The 12198-nt window shown below is 52.9% G+C and overlaps 1 protein-coding gene across 5 annotated transcripts in view; it reads right to left on the bottom strand.

Annotated features, from left to right (window-relative positions):
* The window catches only part of PEMT (phosphatidylethanolamine N-methyltransferase), a 43047-nt gene that overhangs the window by 17063 nt on the left and 13786 nt on the right, over window positions 1-12198 (bottom strand). For all 5 annotated transcript variants that reach the window (XM_065644826.1, XM_065644824.1, XM_065644823.1 and 2 more), the window contains one exon: window positions 1724-1839. In XM_065644826.1, coding sequence (XP_065500898.1) covers window positions 1724-1839 — 116 coding nt within the window. The remainder of the gene's footprint in view (window positions 1-1723; window positions 1840-12198) is intronic.

The raw sequence follows: 12198 nt of genomic DNA, 5'->3' as shown, positions 1-12198 counted from the left end.
CTGGGCTGTACCTGGCTGATATCTTCACACAAGGGCAAGGGACAGGATAAAACCTGCCCAAACATCACAACTTCCCCGGGTTTCAGTTATGGAGGACTCACTGAGCTGGGAACGGTGCGTTCCAGGGCAACTCCAGCAGTTGCTGTTCTGCTGACCACCCTGAAACCATCCCGTCACTCTCACCGCAAAGAGCTAACCCTGCTTGAACAGCCTCCAAAGCCTGCCAGCCGTCACTCGGGCCAACTTCAGTGCCAAGGAAAGGCAAGGGAATAAGCCAACCTTGTTGAAACACCTGGACAAAATAAACTTCATATTGCAATCACCTGAAGTGGCCTTTGGCCCATGGGGGTGGGCTGGCATCTCATCCGCACTCTGCTGGGGTGAGCTGCCCCATCTTCTAGAGCTTCTCCTCCAAAACCAAGGTCCAAATGGGGCTCTTCCAGCCCCCTGGGTTGACCTTGCTGTCTCCTTCAGGGCTCGACTCATGGGCTGTGCAGGCAGAGCCACCACAACGAGCCCCAGAGCGCTCACAAACTCCTGACACAGAGCACAGCTGCAATGTAGGGCTGTGACAAATGAGGTCCCTCTGGCTCTCCCAGCAGTTCCCCATCAGTGACCCAGCGAGCCTCGCTGACCCAGGAGCCAGCAGGACCGCTGGGAACGGAGACTGTCCCTCCATCAAACGTATTTTTAATTAAAGGCAGGCACAAGGCTTTGCATTGCTTCCCAGACAACAGGAGACTATGTCATTTGTGCAAGAGATTGCTGAGACATTCCCCAGCGAAATCCAAGCCTACTGCGCTGGTAAGACATCAGCAGAACACACACATGCCCTCTGCATCGCCTGCATTCAATTACGGCCCCATTCATTGCAAGAGTTCATCCAGTTTCTGCAATAAACTGCTGGGACAAACGCAGAAGGGCAAGGGCAGGTCTTGGTGTCACTTCCAGGAAGGCAAAGCTCTTAAATACATGTTGCAAATTCCAACCTGAGATCTCCGCGCCGGGCAAATTACCCAAAGTACTAAACAACCCATTAGCTCTGACCCTGGCATAATTGCATCTGGGAATTTACTAAGAGAGTCTGTCTCTCCTAACAACATTGAAGATAAAGCCTACCAGATCGCAGATAAATTGCGAGCATTGAGGAAACCTTCCACAGTAAACGTCTCTGCTGCACTCAGAACGTCAAAGGATATATTCCCCTGGTGTTCGGTGCATCAGTCATACCACACTATTAGCTGACACAGGTGGGATTTGAAGAGATCGCAGATAAGAGTTTAAAGAGACTGTTTGCTAAGTGCACAGATAATCCTGCTCTTCTACACAGGAAACTGCGGCTTCTTAAAAACAGGTTTAATTCTGTTTATGATTTCTTACGAGAAAATTAAAAAATTCTGCTGTTACATATGATCCATCCTGTGCAAACTGCCCTTCTGTCATCCCGGCTGCTCACAGGGCAGGGGAAACTGTCCCCAGCGAGCAGAGAAACCTGCGGCACCCAGCGGTTCTTGACACCAATGATTTTGGCCACGCTGCCACATCCCTCATCTTTATTACAAATCCTGGAATAAATCTGCTGCTGGCTGAAGGTATCCAACCATGTAAAAACAATATGCTGGGGTTGGATCCAGCACTCCGGAGCAAATATCCTTCATCCCCCGACCCCGTAGGGACATTTCTTTGCACCGATACATAGCAGGAGGGTCGGTCGGCTCCTTACCAGTGGCTCCGCACGCAGTTGAGCATCAGGATAACGGCACCCAGGCAGTAACAGGCAGTGTGTGGAGAGCCGAAGGCTCGGCTGAGCGCTCGCGTTTTGTGCTCCCATCTGGCTACCTGAAAACAGAATAAAAAACCAGGTAGTTGGGGGTGCTGGGGTACGTGCTGCCCCAGGAGCGTGAGCCCCACGAGGACACACAGCATCTGCGGGCAGAGGCCAGCAATGGGATGTGGATTAAACCAAGCCTGGGGATGAAAGCTGCTTCTTTTACCCGTGTTAAAGATTGCTTGGCTTGTTTGCCAGGCCAGCCAGCAGCACCGAGACACTGGCTCATGGGAAAAAAACCCCTACACATCAGTTTTAGGGAATATGTGGCTTGGACAACAGGCTGGCCAGGGAAGTGGTGGAATCACCATCCCTGGAGGGGTGGAATGGACGCAGAGATGAGGTTCTCAGGGACATGGGTTAGTGACAGTGTTAGGTTAACGGCTGGACTCAATGATCTTAAAGGTCTTTTCTAACCAAAATGATTCTAAGAATCTGTCCAACAAGGCTGAGAGCATTGCTAAGGCTGTCCCCAGGTCACCAAAGCTAACAATCCCCTGCCACAGAGCCTAGTATTGCTCTCCTGGAAAGAAAACAGATCTGCGCGTAAGGTGTGGACCACAGGGACACCCAGCTCTCATTTTCTGAGCTCTGCCATCTCCTACATCCAGCCTGAGGGATCATACCTGGCAGGAACAAACCCTCCTTGGGCATAAGCAGAAAAGTCTGCAAGCTCCTCACACAGAACAAGATTGGCCAGCTCTGCCCAGAGACCTGCTTCCACTTGTGCAGGCTGAACCAGCTGGCCTTCGTTACCGCTCAGCAATTACAGCCATTAAGGGCTCATCTACATCCTCACCCATCCCTGCACGGTTGTCTCAATGCCACCCCCAGAGCACGTCAGCCCAGCCCAGGACTCACGCACGCAGGAAGCATCTCTGGGGAGGCATCAGCATCTCTGGGGAGGCATCAGCATCCCTCACAGCACACCTTGCTCTGGCTGCGAGTTTAAGCTCCGTCAGGAAGAAATTTTTTACAATGAGGGTGGTGAGAGCCTGTCCCAGGTTGGCCAGAGAGGTGGTGGCTGAACCATCCCTGGAGACATCCCAGGCCAGGCTGGACGGGGCTCTGAGCAACCTGAGCTGGTGCAGATGTCCCTGCTCATGGCGGGGGGGGCACTGGGGGAGCTGGGAAGGTCCCTCCAACCCAAACCATTCTATGATTCTGCAGAGCAGCAGATGCTGACAGGCCCCTGCCCAAAATGCCACACTGCTGAGGAGATGCCCTCTCACCCCAGGAGGCTGCTGCAGGCAGGACCTGCTCCCAAAATCTGGGCTGGATCTACCCAAGTCACCAAATCCAGGACCCTCGCTCCCAAGCTAATGAAAATCCTTACAGCTGCTCTGTTTCCTACCTTTCCCATATCTCTCAGAAAGCTGTCGCTGTTTTTATCGCCTCTTTTAGGCTCCACTCTCAGGCCTGGGGTTTGGACCAGCCCCTAAATTCAAGCCAAGCAGAGCGCAACCGGGCAACGAAGTGGGAGGTGGGAGTCAGCAGAACATCTCAGCACCAATTTGTGTCTCAGACACGGCTGCCACTTCATTAGCTTCAAATGCACTTCGCTCCCTCGCACGGAGCCTGGGCAGCTTTTGGGAGGGCACCTGCAGCCCAGCTATTCATCTACTCTGAGCGTATTTAGTAATTTATTGGCTCTGTCTGAGCAGAGAAAAGCAGCTTTGCAGGTCCTGCTTTCTTCCCAGGCTGATGCAGAAGCACGAAGTGCTGCTGGTGGAGGGGACCGCTGGTTTTGGGAGGGGAGAACGATGACGACCTCCGATAAGCAGGGCACTGATTTCACATGCTGAGAGCTGATTCAATTAGTTATGCAATGATTGCTCTGAAATTACAAATCCACTCATGACAGAAAGAGCTGCTTCACTGCCTTTTTTCTGGCTGGTATAAATAGTTTGTATACTAAATTGAATTTAAAACACCGTGCGTCATGCTGCTGCTAAAATGGGAGCTGCTGTTCGAGTGCTGAGAGAGCGGCAAAAGAAATAGAGGGTGAGTTACCACCTTTGCGAAGTAAAAAGAAGTGACCATACAGGTGACTGAGTCACAGAGGGGAAAAATGCCGCCACGTGCCAGTTACCTGTACCAACTTCCCAATTCCCTGGAAATTATTCTGGCGGCATCTGCATGGACGGCAGCTCTGAGAGCTCCGCAAAGCATCTCAGCCGGCGGCAGAGCTGAAGCTGAGGGAGAAGACGGCGCTGCTGGGATGAGAGAAGAGAACCCGTATGCTGCTAAGGGCCATCGAGGTGGCCTCATAATTCCCCTCCTAATTCCTTTTGCCTTTAGAAAAGCACATCTGGGCAGCCATGGAGCAAGGGGACGCGTTTCCGAGCCCTTCGGGGCGGCAGCTGGATCGGCTGCATTGGGATCGCTCCCAGCACAGCCCAGCTCATGCTGCTTCACGTCGCCGCTGGGACCGAGATGCCAACTTTTATTTATCTGTCCCAGCCCCCAGACGGGCCCGGGGGCTCCGTTCCGAGCAGAGCGGAGCGAGATCCCGCATGGGGCTGGAAGCGACGGCAGCCGACAGGCCCCACGGTGACATTTCAGCAACAATTAATTCGTTCCGGTTCTGGTTCTATTCCTTGAACGACTAATTAGTTCTGGCTCGGTTCTAATTTTAGTCATCTCTGGCTAAGATTAGCTCTCGTTCAACCCATGGCTACGCAGCTGGCTTAATGGTTTTATAAAATCATGAGCCCACGCGTTATTATCTCCTGCATGACGGATGCAAAATGCTTCCAGCATCCTCCACGGCCAAGCGCAGGACACGGCAGGGCTGAGACTGGTGGCCGTCAGGGGACGGCTCTGGCTATTCCCATTTTGCTGTTTGCTCTCCCAGTCCAGCCCAGCATCGTGCTGCCCACGGGTGAACACAACATCGTGGGGGAAAAGCCCCACGCCCCGGCTGTGCATCCCCGAAAGGGAGGGAAAGGAGCATTTTTATTTTTCTTCTAACCTCCGAGTTTGGAAACAGAGTTAATACAAAATCTCCTGACTTACCCAAGGGTCAAAGCAATAGAAAAAAAAATCAAGGCTCCTTTTCCAAAGCTCCCAGCCCTCTGCTTTCACTTTAGGATAATTGGTGAGGGCTGTAAGTTTTTTTTTTAATGTTTCCCCACAATGCTCATTATTAAAATAAATCAAGGAGCGGATGTGGCTGCGAAGCTAGGGAGGGCTCTTGGGTCCCATGTTCTGCCTTTGGCAGCCTGTTTCGGCGCTCGCCGGCGGCAGGCGCAGCCGGCTGATGTTCCGGGAAAATCGCTGCCCCCTCAACGTGAATTTGGGGTTGATTTCTACTTAATAGAAACAAACCATCTCCCCAGCCGCTCGGGCAAGCGCATAAACAACAATGAAAGCACCGGCATGCATCTCCAGTGGCTGCCCTGAAGAAAAATGGAAACGCTCTGAGTTTTCTTTGCTTTTTTTGGGCAGGCAAACCTTCCCGAGCCACCTTGAGAGGGGCCACAAATATCCATTCGAAAAGCAATTTTGTCTCACCAACCTGCCTCCCCAGCTGATCAACGGGAAATGCTCTTTACAGCTCTGTCTGCATGGCAGCCCATCGCCTCTCATTAATATTTAGTATTTGTTTCAAGGAAATGGATTATTTTTGCCTGCCATCCAGGGAAGCTGGCTTTTGAAGACGCTACATTTTAATCTGCTCGAGCGCAGCTCTGAAATAGAGACTTTGTGCCGTTTCGCATGACTCCATTTCTATATCTGGCTCTCTCCAGAGATGGGGAACGAAACCAGACACCCCAACGCTTGGGTCTGAGGGACGTTTTGCATCTCGATGCTAATCAGTCTATGTCCTCACATCGCCCCATCGCCATAATACCTGAAAAAGACGGTGCAAGCACTAGTGAATTTAACCTTGCAGTATGGGATGGATTAGCAGCTGCCTTCAATGAAAGGGAAACTGAGGCACGGGAGGGCCGAGGTGAGCGGCAGCTTCTCCGGGGAGCATCCCGGGAAATCCCAAATCCATTGCCCGCTCGGGGAGATGCTCTGCCCACTTCTGGGGATGCTCTTGCCCTGGCCAAACTGTTGGCATTAAAATGTTCAGTGCCCAAGTTTGGGCTGGAGAAAAGATGACAGGGAATAGGACACACTGCGCTCCCCATACCTGTCTCGCAGTATTTGCTGGCATGAAGGATTTTGCTCCATCATGTGAGGTCTAACAAGCGACACACCGAGGGACCTAAATCTCAGAAATTTCACTAAAAGCCCCAAGGAAGGATTATCAGCTCCTCAGGGCACATCTGCACCCTGGTCCTGAGAGGATGTGCGTGCACGGGGTGAGTCTGGGATGCAGATTAAAAAAAAAAACCAACAAACCTTAAGACTAAAGCAACCTGAGCAAATTTTTAGAGTTTCTCCTCCAGTCTGAGCTCTCCCAGGCCAGCGCTGGGGGTGCGTTCTCCTGCGGCGCTGGGGCAGGAGAAACCCCAAATCTGGACTTATGTGGCTCCATATGAGCATCTCCCATCACAGCAGACGTGCCCTGGCCAGCTCACAACCCGATAAACGGGCAGAAAACCTCATGTTCCCCTTATTTCACCTGCAGGGACCTGAGGCACCGACCCGTTTCTCCATATGAAAAATCCATTTTTCCTTTCTGATTCCCTGGAATCCCTCGTTAAACCATAATGACTTTCTCCACCCTCTGTCACTGCTTGGACGCTGGAAAAAAACGTTGCTTGCAGCTGCTATGTTTCATATGAAAGACAGGGAGGAAAAAGATACACTTGAGCACCCAAATTCTGACTGTGATGCTCCCGAGAGCGAGCAGGGAAGCAGAGCCAACGCGGCGTGGGCTCCAATGTAAATACACCCACCGGGGCTGGCTGACCTTTGCTGAATGCCAGGGGAACCAGCCTTTCTGGCTGCCCCGAGTGACTGCGGAAGAAATGAGCATGGCCTGACCTTATCCCTCCTAACAAACCACGCTTGAGCCCCTGCACTTGGCAGCCCTTAGTCTGGACGGTTTATCGCTGGAAGGGCAGCACTGGCAGCACCGGCTGAACCCCGGGGCCAAGCTGGGCTCCTGCGTCTGCTCAAAGCAAACGTTCGAGCGCTCAGGCTGCTTCTAGGTGAGAAAAACCTCTGCTTTTCTGAGTGATTGCAAACCTCAGGAGAGATAGAATCATAGAATCACTTTGGTTGGAAGAGACCCTCAAGATCATCGAGTCCACCCGTTAACCCACCCCTGGCACTGCCCCACGTCCCTGAGAACCTCATCTCCGTCTGTCCAACCCCTCCAGGGATGGTGACTCCACCACTGCCCTGGGCAGCCTGTTCCAATGCCCCACAGCCCTTCCCAGCAAGAAATTGTTCCCCAGATCCAACCTCAATCTCCCCTGGCGCAACTTGAGGCCGTTTCCTCTGGTCCTGGCGCTTGTTCCTGGGGAGCAGAGCCCGACCCCCCCTGGCTCCAAGCTCCTTTCAGGCAGGTCAGAGATCAGAAGGTCTCCCCTCAGCTCCTGTTCTCCAGCTGAACCCCCGGGTCCCTCAGCCACTCCCATCACACTTGTGCTCCAGCCCCTCACCAGCTCCGTTCCCTTCTCTCAACTCGCTCCAGCACCTCAAGGTCTCTCTTGTTCTGAGGGGCCCAAAACTGACCCCAGGATTTGAGGTTTGGCCTCCCCGGTGCCCAGCACAGGGACGGCCACCGCCCTGGTCCTGCTGGCCACACCAGTGCTGGTACCAGCCAGGATGCTGTTGGCCTTTTTGGCCACCTGGGCACACGCTGGCTCATGTTCAGCCACTGCCAGTCAACACCCCCAGGTCCTTTTCCACCAGCAGCTTTCCGGCCGCTCTTCCCCCAGCCTGCAGCATTCGTGGAGTTGTGACCCAAGTGCAGGACCCAGCACTTGGTCATGTTGAACCTCATAGAATTGGCCTCAGCCCATCGATCCAACCGGTCCAGATCCAGACAGAAAAGGGAAACTGAGCAGGGCTGGTCCTGGAGAGGCTCGTGCACGGCAGCCCCGAGGGGTGTGTGGGGCAGCTCCAGCAGCTCACCGGCATGGCACTGAGCCCCTGGCACCAGCCGAGGCCACCGTGTGCCTGTGTGCAGCCTCATCCGAAACACCATCCCGCCGAGCACCCGTCCCAGCACCGGGAAGCAGCACCGGCGTTCCGAAGGCATGTGCAGAAAACGCCCCGGGGACTGGCGTGCCACTGGCAGCGAGAACATGATTAGCAGGAGCTCTGGGCAGCAAAGGCAGGAGAAAAAGAACAGAACAAACCACGGTTTAATTTGTACAAGCTGGTAATTATAGTTGCTATCTGTCTGAAATCTCTATTGAGTTTATTTAAACATGTTCTCCGTGAAGGCCATTCAGACAGGAATTATCAAGGTGTTGCAGCAGAGGAGATAATGCCATGCAGTTTTCAACAGATCAAGGGCTGATTAGGAGGAATTAATTAGCTGCTTAAACAGTCCTTGACTCGCTGCAGCAATTAGCCGTCACCTCCCCGCAGTCATGTTCCCTGTGCAGCAGCGGTGGCGATAGGAAGCACCAGTCGGCAGAACCGCCGTCCCCATGCCAGAGCTGCTGTCCCCGTGCCAGAGCTGCCGTCCCCGTACCAGAGCTGCTGTCCCCGTGATGCTGGTGAGCACCGGGCCAGCCCCAGGTGGGTGTGTGGCCCTGGAAGGTGCCCTAAACCCACGAGGTTCAGCCCGTGGCTGGGGCTGGGCAGACGGGCAGCGGTGACCCCCTCGCGCCCACCGTGATGCCCATGGTTGGTCGGTACACGTCTGTCTGCTGTGATGCGATGTCTTCCCTCTTCTGGCCTCCAGCAGACCAGTCCCTCCTGCATCCTCCATCTCTTACATGCTACAAGCCACCAGTTCTCAGCTGCCACCACCAGGGCTGGCTGATCATCCAGCGGCCTTAACCTCACATGCCGTCACTTAGAATCATAGAATGTCCTGAGTTGGAAGGGACCCACAAAGGTGACCAAGTCCAGCTCCTGTTCCTGCACAGGACAACCCCACAGTTCACACCGTGTGTCTGAGGACATTGTCCAGTCTCTTCTTGAACACTGTCAGGCTTGGGGCCGTGACGCCTCCCTGGGGAGCCTGTTCCAGTGTCCAGCGCCCTCTGGGTGAAGAACCTTTTCATAATGTCCATCCTAAACCTCCCCTGGCATATCTTCCTGCTGTTCCCTCTGGTCCCATCTCTGGTTGCCAGAGAGAAGACCTTCTTGCCGTCCCTCTGGCAGGGAGGGAGCATCGCTTACCCCTCCGTCCATCCGAGCCATCGCCCGGCCTTTCCCAAGTCCTCGTCCCACCAGCCCTGCCGCTGCAGCCCCCCGTCCCACTGCAGCACTGCTCGGGGACCCTTGCTCTGCACCCCTGTCCCTCCTGGCACAGCTAAAGCAGGCATGGGCTCTGAGCAACCTGAGCTGGGTGAAGATGTCCCTGCTCATAGCAGGGGGTTGGATTGGATGAGGTTTGAGGTCACTTCCAACCCAAACTACTCTGTGATTCTATGGGAAAAGCCACGGCGGCTCTGGACTAGCTGATCTAGAGACCACATTATTTCTCTGAAGGCTTCTCAACTCGCCGGCACTCAATTACAGAGAGCCATGAGACGGTAATGGAGCCCGAAAGCTTTTTAGCAAATAATTAAAGCCCTGAGAAGTTCCCCCATTAAGTACTGGCGCAGCAGCTTCCAGATCATGCAATTAAAACACTGAAGTGATATTAGAAGAGACAGGCACCGTCTGAATGGTTTCATGTGAGCTGTAGGGCAATGCGGGCCAGAGACTTTGCCCACACAGCTTGTAAAGGTCCTTTTTACTTTAATGCACAGAGAAAAGATGCACCCAGAGAGGGATTGTGGCTGAGCAACAGGCACTGGGGACAACGAGTGACAACCTGTGGCTATGTGTGTGGATCCGGAGCAGGGCAGGGACCCCGACCTGATAACTGGACACCTGACATGTGTTCCAAGAGATGGGGATGGCCCAGCTCAGCCACTAAAGGTCTCCCCAGCAGGCTACACCAGTTAGTTTTTCCCCCTTTCCCATTTCCCCACCAGTACAATGGCAATAACAGCTGTCAGCAAGCTGCAGCCAAGGGGGGCGGCTCAGCTCATCCGTGTCTGCCAAAGCCTTGCAGTTTGGAAAGGAAGGCGTCAATTTGACTCAAGGAAGACTTTTCCATTGCTTTTCACGGGCTCTGGATGGGGGGGGTTGTTGTTTATTCCAGCCAAAAGAAACAGCAGCGGGGTTTCAGTGTGTGGACTGGCTACGCAACGACACTGCGGCATGGAACAGCCAGCTGGAACGATGGGGATGTTCACCCAGGCGACAGAGAGTTTCACGGAGGGAAAAAACACATGTTTGCAGGCTCTCGCAGTGGAACTCGAGGCTTGGAAAGCACCAAGGGCTGCAGGAAAATGAGAATATCCAAGGGGCTGAAGAAGAGACCTACAAGCGGAAAGCGGGGCGGGCTCCTCTCCAAAACCAAGGGGCTGCTTGTGGAGATGCAGCGCTGGGACGAGCTGGCGTGACAAAGCCTTGCTGCCCACAACGCCTATCGCCCAAACGAGAGAATCAAGAGGACACAATGCAAGCCAGAGAGCCTCTTCTGGCGACTCCTTTCCCGACAAACGCCACCATCAAGGGGTAAACGGGGTCCAGCCTGAGCACTCCAACACAGAGAGAAGTGACTCCACTTCTAAAGAAGTGGAAAGATGCCTGTTGAAGAAACCCAGTTTGCCTCCACCACAAGTTTAGCCTAAAAAGTAACGCCCTGGTACCCATCCCCAGTGAAAGTAATTGGACTGAAATGGCACAGGTCACCTCAGCTAACAGCCTTGAGTTGGGGAAACAAAACGAGCCGGCAGGTAAACAGATAAGGGTTTCGTAAGGACTGGGTACACTTTACCTCAAAGTTATCCCTTGAGATTACCTCTGCATGAGTCTTTACCTTGAATCCACTCATGATAAACACCTAGATAATAAATCTCATTTCTCTAATAGTGTTTATATGATTCGTCAAAGTACCATCTCATTAGCTGGCTGCAATGAAAACAAGTCCCTGCTTACCGTACGCCAAGGCAGGCTGGATCTGTCCATGTTCCATGAGCCACATCCTCTCCTCTTCAATAAAAACAAAAATGACATGGAATATGGGCTGTATTTCCTAGCAATTTCCAACACAAACTCTGAACAGTTTCTCCTCAAGGCAAGGAGCTCATGATTTATGTCCGAAGAGCTGGAAGCTGAAGGCAGGTGATTTCGAGTAACCCAGAATGAGCTGTGTTAATTAATTTTGAGTGGGCACACAAAGCCCTTATGAGCAGCTCCCCAAGACTGAGCAGGCGAAGGGCAACACGCTCCAGCCTGAGCAGCCCTAACGGACTCTCCCAGCCAACAAAACCCATGGAAAAAGTAGTTGTGAAAATAATGATTTCTCCAGAGCGCAGTATGGGATGGGGAGGGACCTTTCCAGTCCCAGTCTGGGACGCGGTGGGGATGGCCAAGCACTGGGAGGGACACGGGGAGCAGCCGGGACCCACCCAGCTCCTCTAACCCATAACACAATCTAATAAAATAATCTCCTGAAATCAGGGAAAGGCAGAGGCTGCCCCTGCACCAGTATTTGGGGCTCTGCTGGAGCCCAGGGAGAAGTCAAGCACTGCTGGATGAGCATCTCACATGCAGGATGAGGAGGCATTTTGCCCGGTGTTTTGCCGGATTTTTTCCTCATCTTCCATGCCCAAATGACTTGGCCTGCACTCAGCCTCCCATTGCACACAGCTCCCATCCAGAAAACCACAAACTACGTATTTTCTTTTTTTTTTTTTTTTTTTTTTTTGAAGCTTGGAGCATTTTCTCTGAGCGAAACAGGTCTGATTTTGCTCGGGCAGCCCATGACGCCTTCCCAAACCAAGCAGAAACAAAGGTGCGTGTCGGTCTCTCGAGTGCTAAGACTATTCTGCCCATCTCACATCCTCTATTGCTTGCTTTTGTTTTCCTGTTGCTCACACTCATGCAAGACTAAAAAAAGCAAAGCCAGGGAAAGTGTCTGAAGTGTTACACACACAGGCGCTTCACCGAAACAGGCCGTCTACCCAAAAGACCCATTTTCAAACAAAGCGATCCAACAATAGCACTGACGATGTTTGAACTGGCATCAATTTAGAAAGACAAACTCTTTGCTGCACCGCACTGTCAGCAAGCGCTCAGTACAAATGCCACGTTACAAGACAAACACCTCTTTTATTTTTTTTTTTAAGACTCCCCTTCTATTTTCACGCCTCTGCTCCATTGTGTTCTTTCCAAATCAGGCCCTGGATCCCAGTGGATCCACAGTGCCGAGGTCAAGTCCCTCT

This window comes from Caloenas nicobarica, chromosome 14 (assembly GCF_036013445.1).
Source record: "Caloenas nicobarica isolate bCalNic1 chromosome 14, bCalNic1.hap1, whole genome shotgun sequence".
NCBI lineage: Eukaryota > Metazoa > Chordata > Aves > Columbiformes > Columbidae > Caloenas > Caloenas nicobarica.
This window is presented reverse-complemented; position numbering and strand designations above follow the sequence as displayed.